This window comes from Mercenaria mercenaria, chromosome 1 (assembly GCF_021730395.1).
Source record: "Mercenaria mercenaria strain notata chromosome 1, MADL_Memer_1, whole genome shotgun sequence".
Classification (NCBI taxonomy): domain Eukaryota; kingdom Metazoa; phylum Mollusca; class Bivalvia; order Venerida; family Veneridae; genus Mercenaria; species Mercenaria mercenaria.
In genome coordinates this window covers 54,595,940-54,614,883 of record NC_069361.1, presented here as the reverse complement: position 1 = coordinate 54,614,883, position 18,944 = coordinate 54,595,940, and the positions used below count along the sequence as shown (strand labels likewise).

The 18,944-nt window shown below is 34.5% G+C and overlaps 2 protein-coding genes across 2 annotated transcripts; one reads left to right on the top strand and one right to left on the bottom strand.

Annotated features, from left to right (window-relative positions):
• Positions 1-1,595: 1,595 nt before the first annotated feature.
• Positions 1,596-4,155, bottom strand: LOC128558640 (interferon-induced protein 44-like). Its single transcript, XM_053548611.1, has 4 exons — positions 4,126-4,155; positions 3,131-3,299; positions 2,135-2,344; positions 1,596-1,894 (listed from the first exon to the last, which is right to left on the bottom strand). The coding sequence occupies exons 1-4, from the start codon at positions 4,153-4,155 to the stop codon at positions 1,782-1,784; spliced, it is 522 nt and encodes a 173-aa protein (XP_053404586.1). The 3' UTR covers positions 1,596-1,781.
• On the top strand, positions 3,141-7,490 carry LOC128558520 (uncharacterized). Its single transcript, XM_053548092.1, has 4 exons — positions 3,141-4,569; positions 4,934-5,057; positions 5,659-5,871; positions 6,583-7,490. Exons 1-4 carry the CDS (start codon positions 4,393-4,395, stop codon positions 6,804-6,806), a joined length of 738 nt encoding a protein of 245 aa, XP_053404067.1. The 5' UTR covers positions 3,141-4,392; the 3' UTR covers positions 6,807-7,490.
• The last annotated feature ends 11,454 nt before the right edge of the window (positions 7,491-18,944 follow it).

The window sequence follows — 18,944 nt, the reverse complement described above, 5'->3', positions numbered from 1 at the left end:
ATTACATGTTGGAAAACCATGCTCCTTTTTCATGTTAGAAAAAAAAAGCGCATTCTTTTGATCGTGAGCTAGCATTAGCTGGAAGGGTTTCAAACAGTCGTGCGTCACTAGATAGTTCTTGTTGATTCTGTATTCGAAACCTATGTCGTTTTGATAATAGACATTTTATCCTTAATTTTTAACAATTTTTACTGTATATATTCGCCGCATCCAAAGTATGACAAAGTAAATTTGTACTCATATATCTTATCCGTGGGATATTTCATTTGGTTATCATCAGTTGTGTACATGTACTATTTTACACAGTTATACTGCAAATGAAATGCTCACGAGACATAAATATTTCCATGAAAGGTCATTTACAAGTAAAGACGACAGTATGCCACAGTAAATCTATTCATTTATTTGAATATTTAATTTTCATATAGTATTACAAGACAATGTAATTTTGATCACAAATACTTGTAAACAGAATATTGTTAATACCATGATCCAAGAATATGTGATAAAGTTAATCTAATTACTTTTGAAGTATGTTCTTCCTCTCGTTTTTCCTTTTCTCTCTCTTTCTTGCCATTATTTGCAATACTGTAAATCATTTAGATTGTATAAAATTTTCTTTTCATTTTAGACATTTTCAGCTGGACCTATATCATTGTTAGTTTCCCTCTACAAGTATAGTTGTTATCCTTAAGATAAATTCCTGTCAGTCGAATACGTGAAAATTACTGCATACTGGACCAATCCAATATAATAGATATACTATGTAAAGGACTGAAAAAAATTACACTTCATCAGATAACTTGGTATTGTATTATTTATTTAACTGTCGAAACATGTCTTTTGCTTTCATGTTAATCTTATATAGGCGCGAGCAGAATATAATGAAAGCCGGGAACATGTTTTGACAGGTCAGTTAAATAGTACAATAGGAAACAGTCAATTTATCTTTAAAACTTTCTTTTGCTACACACTTATATGAAAGTAAAAAACAAACGTTCTAATGCCACTAATAAAGTGACCGAAGGTTCCATTATGGAGGCAAATGATTATTTCATTGATTATAGCACTATACGTATAATGAACGCTTATAAGTGAGTAAGATTGTATGTAAGTAAATTCTTTGTTTATAGAAGGTGGCTCATTTCGGGGATGCAAATCTTCCATGTGGCCCTCTCAAGAGGAAAATGCATGTATATACAGAACATAATGAATTATAAATTTGCGTACATCGCAAAAGCAAAGGCATGTACATATAAATGCATAACGGGTACATATCTGAAACAAAAAAGGAAATATTTTATGAAGTTTTCATCCATTTGAGACATGGTGATTTAAAGCATTGTAATGAACAGGCAGATTTAACTTCTATAGGTAAACAGTTCCAAATAATTGGACCAGAATATAGCACACTATATTTTAACAGTTCTCTGCACGTATTTGATATATAAAAATCTTGTTTGTGTTTGATCGCAGTGATAAAGAAATATCATTTTCTTGTAGATTTTGTATGTACATTTCACAAATATAGTTGGCATGTAAACTATTCGCTCATAAAAAAAACAATTTTTATAAAAAAAATTCGTTGATCAAATCGCTGTATTGATAGAGAACATAATGCCTGCTTAAAATCTCTATATACCGGACCTAAATTCATGTTTTTAGTTGAGACACTTCAGAAGTATAGACTTTAATGACACTCTCTTATGCTTTCGTCTCTTCATGACTTCAATCAGAAACTTTTGAAAATGTCACTGAGCAAGCTGTGTACTTAGTCTATATTATAATAATTGTTCCTCTGATCCATTTTCTTCGTAATCACTTTCATCAGTATCTGTGTCATCAATATCCTCAAAATATTCCTTTCCAAGTTTCAGAATTTCCCTTAATGCCGCTGAAATAAGTTTCCATCAATGCGAGAAATGCTAGATAAACTAAAATCAATTTATTATTTAAAATGCACAGATGTCTGTAAACATATTCTGTAGTTTCTAAATCCAGTCATATTAAATATAAGCAGTACAGCTATTTGATTACTGTTAACGTAATTCCTTATTTAAAAAAGTAAATATATCGCCTAATTTAAAGTTACATTACTTATTCTAAGCTTGTCAGCTTGTTTACTTGTGCTTACCTATAAGTAACGCATCACTCTTCGGTACCACTGTATCTTCATGTATATAGTTAACAACTGGGAACATTTTGCTTTGTTTGAAGCCAAACATCTTTATGAGTTTGTCTTTGTTTTCTTTTAAAGTGTTGTTTTCAAACACCTGATACTTGCCTTCCCCTACATCAGCGTTCAACAGGTCACCTTTAGTCAGAACGACAATGTACGGAATCTCTGTAAATGATTAGGTATAGTATTTTAATGATTATCTGTGCCTTTGATAAGAAGTTATAGAATATATGATATGTACTTCCGCTAAAGCAATGAAGGAATACACATAAAACACACTGTTAATAATTGACTCTACCTCCTCAAAGACAATTATCTAAACGAGGGTCAACAGAACTTCGGGCTAGTCACAAACTAAGCGTTAACCAAAATATATTCACTGCAATTTTCCACTTCTTATATTTGTATTCCCCTATATCAGCATTCAATAGGTCACCTTTAGTCGTCAGAATGACAATGTAGGGAATATCTGTAAATGTTTTAGGGGTAATATTTAATCATCTGTGCCGCAAAACATCCAATGAAATTGTCCGCTTCTTGTTAAAATTATACATTTTTTTAATTATTTACCCTAACGCAATTGCGAAATCCCTCCTCCCACCACGACAAAAGATAAAAAATAAATGAGTATTAAAAGTTTTGTATTAAAACCAAATTAACACTTTTGAACAGAAATTGTTATATTTGACAGATTTATAAGGTTTTCAGGATGTGGTGAGTTTTATTATGCATAACACGTCACGGTGTATAACAAGTCGACGGGCGTGCAGTCTGTGTCATACAATCGGGCACTTGTGTGATATTTCTTACTACAGTGCATAATTTGATAAGTCCTGAACACAAGAATAACACAGCTAGTTACATGGTACTTTACCCTAGCATATGTGTATTATTGAAAATAAAAAATTAAAATTACTGAAATTTTTGAGTCTTTTCTTAACTATTACATACCTTTATGCCGAAGCCATCGTTGGAAATTCTTGAACGTTTCCTGTATTTTACCTGGTAGCTCGTCAGCAGGCATAGAAATGTCAAAAACGAAACAAACACATTTCACTTTATCTTTCTTTTCAGGGCACTTCTTGAATTTCTTTGAATCCCTGTTTATTCCATACTTTATCTAAAAGTTTACCAACACTTACTTAAAGAACTCTGTAGTAGTTACCATAATGATTGTAAACGAAACCAAGTTGTTGCATCATTTTATTGCACTTTCTTAACCCTTACCCTGCTAAATTTCTATAATGAACTTGTCCATGTCTCAATTTGGACAGAACCATTAACTTTTAAAGGGGTGTTCGCTGAAAATTTACTGACTGAATAGCGAACAGTGCAGACCATGATCAGACTGCACGGATGTGCAGGCTGATCTTGGTCTGCACTGGTCGCAAAGGCAAAGTCACTCTCCGCCAGCACGCTAAGGGTTAATCATATGAATATCATGAAGCAAGTATATTATCTAAAAGAAGTGCCTTTAGAAGGATAGAATCTGACCAAACAAACAATTACAGACTCAATTCGATTGAGTCTGTACATGAAAGGGTTATGGAAAGTGCAACAACCCTTACGCCCCTGGCACCGCTTTAAGAGAAAATTTTATTACATAGATATTGAATTGACTCTATGATCACAAAGGACCAGAAAATATAACAAAACTGAATCCAAGTACGCGGATGCTTTCCACGGCCGCCACACAACACGTAGACGTTGTTGTTATGATAGTTAAATTCATAAGAGATCCTTTGGAAGCATAGAATGAAACCAATCAAAATAATAGCAGACTCTGTTCGATTTAGTTTGTCCGTAAGAAGTAATGGAAAATGCAACGTCTCCTTATGCTCCCCCCTTGTTTCGCCTTAAGCTTGAATGTATTGCAGAAATATTGAATGAACTCAATGATGGTCCCAAAGGACCAGAAAATATATCAAAAACGATAGTAGATATACATGTTCCGTTTTCACAGATTGAAATGTCATATTTGAGCATGAGTTTAGTACAACTTAATTCGAATTTTGTAAAGATTTTATTCATTGACTGTCTACAACCATAAATACAATAAATATTTACTTTATAATTAAAATCTAAAATTTGAAAGGTGTCTCTGTCACAACTGGAAAAGATGAACCCTTTTATCAGTTGGGACATAATAGTCACGATGACGTTTTTCAGCTGGAATCGAAGAAGGTGAGAAAACACCGGATACAGATATTTCAATGAATTCAGCTGTTGAAACATCACGGGATACTTCAGGAAATCTTGATGATGGTTCAAAAGAGGGGTCGCAACAGTCTGCTACAGAAATTAAACTAGAATCAGAGCCTGAACCTGTCCAAGAACCGGAACCTGAACAAATCCCAGATCCAGAACCTGTTCCATGCCATGAGCAAAAGGTATTTTTGTTCAAATGTAAAGACAAGCAGTGTCTTCTAAATCTGTCTGTTCAAAACTACTAGTAGTATTCAAACTTGAACTACCACTTCTTTATCCTGTTGTAAGGCAGAAGCTTCAGCTTAGTGAAAAGTTGATAGGTTTACATCTTAGAACTGATATTTTGAAATACAATCAAAGAGTTCCCTCACTTTGATGAAGCAAGGCAAAATTGAGAACTTACAGTTGAAGTCCGAAAGGGTCCGTGGCATATGAACAATTCTTTGATGTGATTAATTCTAAAATCGTCTTTGTTTTTAATTTTTAATATCCTTGATCAAAATAGTGATTTTTGTGAAAGTAACAGCAAAATCTGTATGTTTATAGCCTGAAGTCGAGCATGAGGGAGAACGAAAGGTAACACCAGAACCTGTTCCAGACGAAATTGCTGAACAGGCAGAAGAACCAGCTGAAGAAAATAAGGCTACACAAGAAAATGACACGGATGCTTGTAAAAAACTAATTTTATTTAAGAAACACAGGCATTTTAGGATTAATGGTCCATTTTGGAAGAAATCAACAAACATGTTATGTGGTTACATTGTATTAGAAGATATATTACTATAAAGTATTTCTTATATATATGTCTCTGGATAACATATTTATACTGTATTTAAAAAAAAAACATACGCGTACAATAATTTCAATGCTAGTTAATGCTTTTACGATGTAGTGTTACTGTGATTAAGAAACGTAGCATTCCCTTTGTATATTCATCCTTCTTCTATTTTTCCTTTCAACTTCCTCACCCACGACCATCCCCGTTTCTACCCCTTACCACTTCCAACTCCTCTGTCTATATTTGGCATAAATTTATATATACTTATCAGGAACCCGTATGTAATATTTTCCATTACAGCTGTTTTTTGTTGTGGACCTACTTTGCAAATGCGTGGCTCTGAGGCTGTGTTTTTGGTGCTCTATGCTTCAAAGAAATCTACCCTTACCTATTATCTTTTGGATAAACATTGGATAAGGTTAATTCCATGTAACAACTTACGTGTCAATGTAAACAATATTTGAACGCTGCGTTGATGAAATTTTCTTTTCAGCAATGGTGCAGCTTTTCAGTTCACATAGTGGGAATACGATAAAGGGTATAGAAATGCAGTTTACAGAATTGTTAACGAATCAGCTGAAAAATATTAATTTTGTCAAATGCAATCAACTCGAAGATATAGATTCGAAAGAGATGCTGATTGTCCTGTGTATCATTTCATCTAGAGTAGGAACAGACGCAGCTTACGCTATAAAAGACATTAATAGTAAGTATTTTTGGTGTTGACACGTGTGTATTAAATCGACATTCCCTATTCATATAATTACAACAACTTAAGTGTGTGTTAAATTCCATGTTGTTTTTTGCTTGTGCAAGGGATTCGCTTGGTGGAGATTGCTTAAATTTACATTGTGTCCGGAAACTTTTCTGTTGTTTTACCATGTCAATGTATTTTTTGTTTAAATGTTTATTATCAACACATCTACACCGATGAAGTATTTTTTGTTTGTTTTGGAGACTGCGTTATTAGAATTGGCCATTTTTGTTAGATCTTTATCTTTAGTTTATAAAATACATTTTATAGTCGCCTCTTACTCACATTCGGAAAAATTATGCAGAACTTTTGATAGATATATCCTTGAAATAGAAGTAAGCAGTTAAAGATACATTCAAATAACATACTTTCAAAAGTAATTCAGACACTATCTTTGAATTATGCAGAACTTTTGATAGATATATCCTTGAAATAGAAGTAAGCAGTTAAAGATACATTCAAATAACATACTTTCAAAAGTAATTCAGACACTATCTTTGATCACTTACTCTCGCTGTTCATGTTATAATTGTCCGTACTTTGATGAGAAATATCTTCGTTCACATTTCATCCATAGTTTTATTTTCGTATTGAAATACAAATAGTATATTAACAGAGTTTTATTGGAAATGAAGTTGACACATGGTGTTTTGCTTTAAACAGATCCAGCTAACACAGTTCTTATGCTCATCCATAACAAAAAGAATCATGCCTTGCCGAAACTTACCAGTTCATCTGTTCTTACTGACCAGAAATTCAGGAAACTAGGAGGTGTATTTGATTTGGCGTTTTTTGATGGAAGAGGAATCTACAAATGTGAAATGAATGACATTGCTTTAAAACGAGTCTGCACCTTCATAAAGCAAAACAGGATAGACAGAATTTGATGAAATGATTGTCAGTCAGTTAGATTGCTAAAGTCTTAGATCTGCAGAAGGCCTGGAAAATTCTGACTTCGCACACAAGTAGTGGTCAATCATACATTGTATCACAGTATTGCTCCAATACAAGGGTAATTGATCAATTAGAAAATACGTTGGCCACGTGTAATTGCATTGTTGTTGATAAATTTATGAGAAGTGTAGACATTTTTTGTTAGTTAAAAGTTTTCTCATTAATACGTGATACCTTATGTATGTGATAAGTAAGTACAATATGATATTTTTCAAATTCAAAGACAGTTTTGTTTGTTCCCTTAAATGAAATAAGGGAGATATAAAACGAAAGGGGATTAGGTAGAAATCCAGGCAGCCGCTTGTATAGTATAGCGAGAATATTTATTGATTTTGAATAACGGTAATATTAAGGTCAGTCCTTGATAGCGTTTATTTCATAACATACTATTGCCTTTACATCATCACATATTTAATTTCACCTTCGGACAATTCAGCTACAATCCATTAGTTACTCCCTCTGTATGGTATGCTTAAAAGACCGCAAACTTACAATAATGCACACATTATGGCAAGCGATGAATAAACAAATGTGACATTTCGTTTAAAACATGTTATTAAGTAAAATATTTCATGAAAATTGAGAGCGTTATTTCTTGATGCGTACATGGCGCTAAATACCACGTTGACGTGGAGTCAACATAACATCGTCGTGATGATTAAAGCATTGTTAGCCATATTAGAATATGTTATAATTTTCTCCATTAACGATAAAAGTCAAATTCCATTTCATTCCATAGAATTATAATCAAATCATTATTTGTTAGGATTCCGGTCACTAACAATTATAGGCGATAGAAAACTTTCAATCTCTTGCTGATAAGAATGAGTCAAGGTTTCAAAAATTCAAACTGATCGGTCTTCAGTTTCAAATATATGCTTTTATTAGCTGATTCAATTTCATACGCCCGTGAAACGGGACGTAATAATATTTGTAATTAACTTTAACAATGCTTGTTCAATGTTCACCAAACATAGTCAAAAGTTTGATGGGCATAATATCTTGGACAAGTCTGAAAACCGTCTGAAATGCCCCAGATTTGCTGGAGTTATGGACCTTGAGTTACTAAAAATGTGAAAAACGACAGAGACCGCTCTTTAATTCGAGATGTTCTTACTTATTTGCATAACAATTTGAAGAAATTCAATCACGTGTTCTTCTTTATTTAAACTTCTGATACTGTTTCATAGTTACATTTTTCATGAACAACAAACCCGAACAAACAAACCAACAAACCACCGCATTATAAAGTTACCAGTCCAACTACTACAGAGCAAAAAGCAAAACAGCCGTTCGTGCATCACGAACCCGCTTTCACAATAAAGTTTGTTAACCGATTTACAAACGTAACACTAGCTGAAAAGATTGTTTTTTTTGGGGGGGGGGGGGGGGGGGGGGGGGGGTGAGGGGTTGGGGTGAAGTTGGGGATGGGGAGGAGGCTTAAACTTTAATTCCGTTGTTTTTGAGGACGTTGTATTATATGTTACTCATACTTGGCAAAAACGAAATGCCAATTCATAAGACATACCGGTACACTACAAATGTGGATGTTACAAAATGACACAAAATCGTTACTTAAAACACCACCTTCGCGAAATTAAGTGATCAAATCAGCGAATATGTTTCCTAAAAATGATTTTAGTGAATTCTTCATTGCGTATTGAGTTTCAGATGAAAACCAATTAACTTTCCCTAAGGCTGTCTATATCACTGATATAATTGCTTTTACCACTGACAAAAGTTTAAGTAGCGCGTTTCGTTGTGTGAACCTTGACCTGTCTGTAGCCTTTCTATGGCATGTTTTTCATTTAGGTTTATTATATTTTGTCTTACAGAAGTTTACAAGAAGAATGCAGTTATCAATTTACGAGCATGATTTTAAGAGCCTTTGTGAGAATGTGTCGAAAATGTCGTTTTGCTTAGCGCCATATCAAAACTTTCCCCGTCAAGCTGTTCCTATGCCCTTTCCATCGAAAACTTTCACATTAATATGCAATTTGCTATCGTAAGCAGTGTCATATTATACAAAGCCGTAGTTTAAGTAAATGCAAGAGACTGGTGTAATTCCCAGTCGTTCATATTCAATGGGTTATTAAAATATTGATGGTTCTCAATGATTATCTCTCATAAGATATTGTTAAGTAAAACAAATGATTGATTACCGAGGCTCTTTTGAGCTAGACAGGCCCAAACTATTACAATGTACCTGACCTATCTGAACCTAGTTCAAACGGAAATTGTTATCTATCATCTATAATAAGTCGGTTTGTGAAAACATCAGTGGAGAGGTGACACACTTTTTTTAAAACAATTTTTCAGATCTAAGTCTCGTGTTGTCACATTATATGTATCCTATCAGAGTGTATTTTGAGGAATTCTAAAATTTTTATTCTCTTTGCCACCATGTCATTCAATATGTTTCCTATATGCTCTATTGAAGGTACCCTCCTTACTGTCTAATATTGTGTTAACAATTTCGGCCTGTCTGTAGCCTGTTTGTTGCCTGTCCTTTATTTAGTCTATATTTAATTTAGTTTCACAGAAGACCGAATTTCGTAGATTGCAGTTATCAATAGATGTCCATGATTATGAGAGCCTTATACTCATGACACTTTCCTGGACTTTTCCTTACGCTTAGCTTCGCATCAAAGATATCCTCGTGTTGCTGTTTCTAATAGTATGTACTTTTTAACGAGACCATTTACATTTAAGTCAGGTTAGCGCTCGTTAGCAAAGTCTCATTAGACATAAAATTAATATTACGTTGTGTAAGTCAGTTACTTACCTCTTAGATCGGAGTTCATGAAATGAAAATACCCGTGATTGTGCGGTAACACCTCCGCTACGCGCTCTCGGTGTCACGATTCGAAAAAGCGCGGGTATTTTCAATCCATGAACACCCCCTACTCGGTTAGTTACCTACACTTATAGGTCTTAATGTTTATCTCTGATAAAATATCTTTAAGTAAAACAAATGAATGCTTAAATTGATTTTCCGACATCTTAAGAACCAAAAAGGTAAGGTATGAAAACCCAAGGTATTTAAAACTAGTTAAACTGTAAATTGTCATTTATCCATATTTATAAAGAAACTGGTTTGTAAAAATATAATCGGGGAGGTGACACTTTTCTTAACAGCATTATTTAGGTTTTTTTGTAATATTATCACAATAGAAAATTCATATGAGGGCAGGTTTAAGGATTTTCAAATTTTCATTCTCTTGCCCTCCATAACTTTCAATCATATATTTCCTTTACTATTTGTGGCAGGTGTCTTCCTTATATCATATAATTGTATAAATATTTGCCTGTCTAAAGCGCTGTCTTTCATTTAGTTTTGAATATATTCTATTTTACAGAAGGCCGAATTCCATCATTTACAAAACAACTGCAGTTATTAATTTACGGCCATAATTATGAGAGCCTTGTACTCATGAGACTGTTCTGGACTTTTCCTTATGCTTTGCGCCACATCAAAGATGTTCCCGATTAGTGGATACACTGCCCTTTCCTGCGAGATCTTTCACATTAAATTGCACATTTACACTCGTAAGCAGTGTCACTTAAAACACAGCGAAGTTAAGCCCAAGCTACGTATTCCAAATAAAAGAGATTGTTGTACTTTACAGGCAATCATGTTGAGTGGGTTTTTAAAAGTGTTCAAAGATCTTAATGATTATCTCTAAAAAGATATTGTTGAGTAAAATAAATGATTGCTAATAACGACTTCCCGAGCTCGGTATTTCTTTTTTGCATCATATCAAAGTCCAGCTATTCTTATGCATTTTTATCGACACCATTCCTATAAAAGAGCAGTGTCAATCATCAGTTGTTCAAGACATTTACTTCTGCTTGGCGCCAATTCAAAGATGTGCCCATCTGGCTATTCCTGTGCATTTTCCAACGAGACCTTACACATCGAAATGCGTATTTGAACTTGGGAGCAGTGTAAACATGTTTTTGTCAGGGTTAGTTTTCCGAATAAACGAGTTTGGTGTTTGAGGTAATTAAAGCTAGTTCAAGTAGACTTTACGAACACACTATGTTAAAATGCAACATTTGGATTAAGATATGCGTATACAAAAAGCTACAGTTGATGAATGGTTATAACATATAAAAATATAAATACGTATAGGAAATCACAATCACAATTTTTAACATGGTCCATATGACACATGAGCTTATATTAAAGTATTTTACACACTGGACAGGAAAAAATGTAAACTTTTATCCTTCAAGACTATGACATTGACCTTTAAATAAGAACTCATGCTTTGCATGCGACATGCTGTCTCATTATTAGGAATAAATATGTGAAGTCATAATAATACTGTTTAGGTATTACAGAGTTATGGACCAGAAAGGAAGAAAAACCCATTGGTCTTTGACCTCATGGAACTTTGAGCTAGGGATCTTGTTGTTGCGCATGGCATGTCGTCTTATTCTTGTGTATATTTGTCCAAAGTTATATTAAAATCTCTTTAAGAATTGTTTAGATACAAACCAGACAGGAAAAATACGTTTTTGAGCATGATACGTCGTCCCATCCAGAGGAATATTTATGCTAAGTAATATCTAATTTGCATGACAATAATCCCTATTGACCTTTGATCTCCGACTGTGACCTGGACCTTTGATCTAGGGTTGTTAGTGTTGCACGTGACACGTCGCCTGATTATAGGAAGAAGGCAAAATCGTTTTTGCCATGGCAAATGTCATCTTTCTATACAGATTTACAAAAAATAAACGAAAAAATAAATAAATAAAAAAAAACCCCTAAAACGAGTACTAATATGAAATAAATTTATACTAACTTTGAACTAAGTTAGTAAATACAACAATTTAAAACAGCTTTAATTTTTTCTGAAGCGGGTATAAATATAAGCTGAATTTGCGAATAACCGGCATAGCCAAAAAGAAATCGGCGGCCATTTAAAGTAAAAACAAACCTACTCAGTGAAAGTATTGTTCCGTCGAAGAATTTTTGTCAGCACAAAAATACTGATAAATGATGAAATAGCAAAGTTTTCTCACACCAATCGCGGACATTGAGGGTCACTCCTCGGTCAAAGACAGGAAGTATGATAAAACATAATTATACGGACATCATTTTCTCCAATAGGGATTCGTCAGATTATCCGTATCAAGGACAATGTAATGCTTGATTGCAATATTGACGCCTTTTCCTGTTGCAGGAAGTCAACAAGCGTAATGTAAGGCTTGAATATAATTCCAAGCTGAAGGGCAATTACCGAAAAAGTGAAAGACTATTCTTCAACAAGCGTAAATAATGACCAGATATACAAAGTCCACCAAAACAAAACAAAAGACTAGAAACTTCAAATAGATATGATTTCTTTACAAAAATAGACTGACGCATGAACACGAACATACGCTGATCTTTGGAATCATTTAGTTGCAAGAGTTTAAGTGTGAAGGAATATGAAAAGTAATTTTGTAGTACTCTTTTATGTTATGTATGCATTTTTCTTAAAAGTAAGAACTTACTCTTTTTTTTCATTTTACAATGTTGTATCATTATGTGTATAACAAAATTTTAGCATATATTAATTTTAAGAAACCCAGTTTTTATTTGATAGTAGAATAACCAGATTAGTTAATGATGTAGCTAAAGATGGGTAATGATTTTATTCGGAAAATAGTTTCATGAAAAATACGTTGATCATTCAAATCATTTCCTCCGGGTTTGAGGAGGCGACATTTTTGAAAAGTAATTTCCTCGTGTTTTTTTCATGCATTAGACATTTTTCATTAATCAATATTGTATCGTTATGCATATATGTATATAATTATATGAGGCTATCTAAATATAGTTATCTCCAGGATGAAGAGTTAAGTCTCCGAACAAGCTGGCTTACGGAAGGTCGGTGGTTCTACCCAGGTGCCCGCTCGTGATGAAATAATGGACGGAGGGGCACCTGGGGTCTTCTTCCACCATTAAAGCTGGAAAGTCGCCATATGACCTATCATGTGTCGGTGCGATGTTAAATCCAGCAAGCACGTTTATATAAGGAGTGTTCGAACAGTAGAGGCAACATGAACGGGCTGTCCATACTCTCTGTAATTTTATAAATAAGGACTACCTGAGACCTTCATAGTACTCTCCGCCTTACTATACACAATGTTCCCGGCGCAAAAGCCACTCAAAAAATACATTTTGAATGCGCAATTTAGGTACACTGTTTATGCACTGGTATAGAGAGCTTCAAACTGTGCTGCGCTTTCGGGCCTTTAAACATGCGTGGGTTAAACCAAAAGTCACAAGGGGAGAGATCAGGGCTATATTGTGAACGTGGTAAAACCTCAGCATAATTCTTCTTGAGGCATTCCTTCCGCTGAACGACGGACCGAAGCGTTGTCATGTAGCAGCTTGATGCCACGTGTCCTGTCCTTGGGCACTTTGTTGTTCTGTGTAGTGGTCGAGAAAAGCAAAGAGGGCATTTTCTTTGTGAAATGTATCTGTAACGCTACGGTGTTCAGCGACAGAAACTCGAACAACAATTCCATCGCAGTCAAAGAATAGGGCAAATATAACCCGCCTGACGATTCTAAGCCGCCAAGTAATAACGAGCCTCTCGTTATTTTCACCTACCCCACTTTATTTTCTTTATTGTCAGACTAAAAATGTACAGACACGTTTCATCACCTGTTACAATTTCTTTGACATGCCTAGGTTCCATGTTTTTATATTAGTTGAGCATGGCGAAATCAATGTCTACAATCTCTCTCTTGTACTCTGGGGTTAATAAATGCGGTATCCAGCAAGCACAAACCTTACCCAGGTTTAGCCTTTCTGTTAAAATTAGAAAATATGCTGACGAATTAAGGTCCGGCAGTTCTCCTATCTGCCCCATTGTGCATCTTGCATAGTTCTCGATAAATATGTTTATGTCAGACGCAGTTGTCAGAGGGCGCACAGGATAGGACTCATCTTTAGTTCTTGTTTACTCCTCTTTAGTTTATACAAAATTTATTTTAGGTCGATTGTGAAGCAAGTTCTACAACTTATATTAATTACTCCCGACGCTTTATTCCTGATAGAATCCATCCATGGTCCTCCCCTCTTTAAAGACCCACCACAACTCAGATACCTGATAATACTGGTATAATACAGCAATTCAACAAGGTTATAGGCGGAAAATTCAGGCCTTCGCTGAATAAATGTGCTTTCACAATTTTGTCTGCAAACTTATTCAATTATTTTGATTATTTTCACTACAGTTTTTAAAGCATGAAATAATAACTGTCGTAAACTGTAGAAACAAAGTATGCTCTAATCACATCTTACTATTTAAACAAATATTAATACTATAACATTAATTATAGTTTTAGACGTTTAACACATTGTCTTAGACTTGTATATGTCACAGTACATTAGAATATAAGTAATTGTTATTCTCATTATTTTCATGCAATACATGTATCATTATACGGTTGAATGTTTAGGACATGCAAAGAGTTTCTTTTAGAATAAGCAATGTCGTGCGCACTACATCATATCTCGAGCACACAACATCATATCTAGAGCGCTCGACAATCTTGGCTGCACGACATTTTATCTTGAACGCTTGACAACTTATGTCGAGCACATGACACCTTATCTCAAGCGCTCGACATCTTATCTCGCACGCACGATATCTCATCTCGAGCGCTCGACATAATGTCTCGAGCACAGGACATTTTATCTCGATCGCTCGACATCTGTGTCGTGAGCTCAACATCTTATCTTGAGCGCTCGACAACTTATTTCGTGCACACGACAACTTTTCTCGTGTGCACGACATCTCATCTCGAACACACGAAATCTTATTTCATGAGCTCGACATCTTATCTCGAGCATTCGACATCTTCTCTTGTGCGCACGACATCTTGTCTCGAGCGCTCGAGATCTTATTTCGTTCGCACAACATATTGTCTCGTTTCCTCGACATCTTACCTCGAGCGCTAATTATCATGAGGTAAAATGAAGTGCTTTCGAGATACTATGTCGTGCGCAAGAGAGAAAAGATGTCGACTGACCGAGGTAATATATCAAGCGCTCGACTTAAGATTTCTTGATCACGAAATTGCGATTTTTTAGCCATTATGATATAATGCATGTATTTCATTTGCTTATTAAATGTGCTTTTGCATGTGATTTTAATGATATTTTCGGTCAATTTGACTCAAAATCAATATTCTTTCCATTGATATGCACACTTGTTGGCCAACGTACAAGTTTTGAAAATGCGGGACTTTTTACTGCTATTTCTTTTCATATGCTTCCCGCACCACAAATGTAATAATAAAGACCTATTTGAAAGATAACTCTTACACAATTAGATAATACAGCATTTGTTCTAATTTTGATATTTTGACTAGTCAATGGTTCTTACGTATTCATAAAACTTGTTACAATAATGAACTTAAAATATGAAAATGAAAACTTCTGTTACATATGTCTTAAGTTGATTTGGCTATTACTTAATATAATTTTAACTTCAAATAACAAAATAATGTACTCACGTTATATCTTTCCAAAGTGAATGGATGTTACACCTAAGAAGCATATCACGTTCGCCACCAGTCCGAAACTTTTTCACCTACATGTAAGTGCCAGTAATAACATAATTGATTATACTGCTTCGCGTATTTAATAAGCCAGATCATGATTTGTGATAACAATAAGCGACGAAATATGCTTTTCAAATGAATAATAATGCAGACCATTAAATTCAAATTTCAATAGCTTTACTTTTGAATCTCTTTCTTAAACGATCTTTTGCCAAGAATGCTTTAACTTTAACTTCAAACTTATTATGATGATTGCGCTTAGAAAAATAGTTTCGACGATCAGTAACTACTTAATGGTCCTGTACTTGAAAGAGGGTACATTTGAATTGTTAAGCATTGAACTCAATCACAATCAATCAGTGTGACAAACAACGTACAAAAGAACATGTAAAGTAAACATTTTTAAACTGCAAAATAAAGAATTTTTTCTTGATTCATAATTCTAGGAGTAAATAGCAGGTATGTTTTTTATTTCTTTTTTTTTGTGTTTTATAATCCAATCGAGCATTGGTCGACGTTATTGAAAATAAAAACTTTCGGTTGTTTCAAACAAGATTGCGCGTTCGCCACCAGTCCGAAACTTTTTCACCTACATGTAAGTGTCAGTAATAACATAATTGATTATACTGCTTCGCGTATTTAATAAGCCAGATCATGATTTGTGATAACAATAAGCGACGAAATATGCTTTTCAAATGAATAATAATGCAGACCATTAAATTCAAATTTCAATAGCTTTACTTTTGAATCTCTTTCTTAAACGATCTTTTGCCAAGAATGCTTTAACTTTAACTTCAAACTTATTATGATGATTGCGCTTAGAAAAATAGTTTCGACGATCAGTAACTACTTAATGGTCCTGTACTTGAAAGAGGGTACATTTGAATTGTTAAGCATTGAACTCAATCACAATCAATCAGTGTGACAAACAACGTACAAAAGAACATGTAAAGTAAACATTTTTAAACTGCAAAATAAAGAATTTTTTCTTGATTCATAATTCTAGGAGTAAATAGCAGGTATGTTTTTTATTTCTTTTTTTTTGTGTTTTATAATCCAATCGAGCATTGGTCGACGTTATTGAAAATAAAAACTTTCGGTTGTTTCAAACAAGATTGCGCAAAATTTTCTGCCTATGATTAAAAGTAAGACTTTTTTGCTGTATTCACTAGTTCCGGAATATGATCAACTAAGATACAGACTAATACGAAAAACTAAACGATAGATATATACATGTACTGAACATAAAAGGCTCATTATGAACTACTTGAGCATAAAAAATGATTTCCGCTGATAACATATTAGTCACTAGTAATGGGTAAATGGGTAAACGCAATCGACACAAATTGTCACCTATACATAAACAGATCGCCAAAAAGTATATATTTACTAAGCTCGAGGCTGAAGCTAACACTGACTACAATACTGGTACTGAAGATAAGGGTACCGTTTGCTTTGTATCGACTTGAATATTGACAACGATAAGATAAGACCTTGGTAGCAGGTTGCAAGGTGTACGCGCAAGTGATAGGGAAGACAACAAATTATGAATATGGATGACATTATATAATGTTATAAGAGAAAGCAAAAAAGAAAAGAAAAAAAGAGGAAATAACACACATGCACAAAGAAACGCAGAATAACTTAATTGGACAGCTGGCACAATATGTAAACAAACTATCGAGCAGGTCGTGACCATTTCTTGAGATATCGTTCTATTGTTCACTTAACCCAGCAAATCAAAAGTTATCACTTATCTGTTCTTTACATGACCAGTCGATTTCTTTCAAATAATGTTATTATATGTGTTTCGTCTGTCAAACTTTAGTGCTTGTCTATATATCGCCTTCAAGTTTCCTTATTTTGTTTATCATGTTCAATTTTAAGTATATTAAATCCAGTCTCGTAAATAAGTTAGAAAATGCAATCCTTTGACTTCGAACTGCACGAGGAAAATGCCACACGGGAAAGGGAGATAACTAAACTGCCATGCATGCTCCAGATTATTTCACATGATGTATCCCTTACACACTACTTCAAAATTGACAATATTGTTCCTTCTGATGATTTCTTCTTAATACTATTCATAGTGAAATATTTTTCTTTTTTCTTGCCAGAGAAAGATTTTAGCAGTTCAAGACACAAGATAAGCGCTTGCCAACTTAATATCTTATGAAACCGAGTTCTGGGTTTAGCAACTATCAAATTGAGTCTGAAATTACTTTGTTATAACTGAAATTGCTTGCGTTGAGTAACTAGGTTTAGTTTTGTTTGTTCTCAGTATTTGGTTTAGATTTAACGTCGCACCGACACATGATAGGTCATAGGGCGACTTTCCAGCTTTAATGGTGGAGAAAGATAAGACCCCAGGTGCCCCTCCGTGCATTATTTCATCACGAGCGGGCACCTAGGTAGAACCCCGACCTTCCGTACGCCAGCTGGATGGCTTCCTCACATGAAGAATTCAACGCCCCGAGTGAGGCTCGATCCAACATCGATGAGGGGCAAGTGGTTTGAAGTCAGCGACCTTACCCACTCGGCCAAGGAGGCCCCGTTCTCAGTATAATCCTTCCTTATGTTGCAATTATTTGTTTTACTCTCAGTATATGTTTAGAAAGCATCCCTTTGTTGTTGATGTTTCGTCTGCCCTTTGCCTTATCCGAGCCCGGAATTCGTTTCAAAGTCCAAAGGTCGGTCACATTACATAAAACAATTGTACTCTATCCGTTTGTGTGATTGACTTAGCAGCTTATCAGTTGGCTATTGGACTGTTTAATTACATACATTACTTACATTCATTTCAAAAACATGTTATACATGTATATGTAAATCTAATCTCTTTCAATGTTTCATAGAACGGACGATCAAAATTACACTACACTTGTTATTGGACAAAAGTATAGCGAAGCTACAACATTGTATTCATATATCGTATTTACATTCATGCTACTGGTATGTACCACGGGGTTTTAAGAGCAGAAAACGTACGTTTGCCTTTTGTGTTGATGAATTATCCGATAGCTTTAAGGTTTTTATCAATATTTGCTGTAGATGTTGAATTCCAGGGCCTGAAAAAGAGGGTTTGTCTATTTTTCATCAAAATATACGTAGCAGTTGAAACAACTTTGGATACCTAAAAACCCCAATATTCTAGGTATTTTGTACCACGCTTAACTGAAACCAAATTATCCACTGACATTACAAATGCATTTTTAACATTGGACGGATTTGATCCTATATTGGAAGGGCAATATTTCTATTTCGAAGCGTATTTTAGTATAATTATGTGTCAAACAGCTTTGTATCTTGATACTGTTCAAACGCTACATGATTGGACGGGTTACCTGGGGAATAACACTAGCTGGTAGCCTTGTACGGTGCATGAAGTAAGTTTCAAACCAAGCTTTATCCTTTTCTTTCTCCATTTTAAATAATAATAACGTAAAATTTGTGAAGCAGAATTTGTCAATAAATCTGTGCATTACAACGGGGTTTGT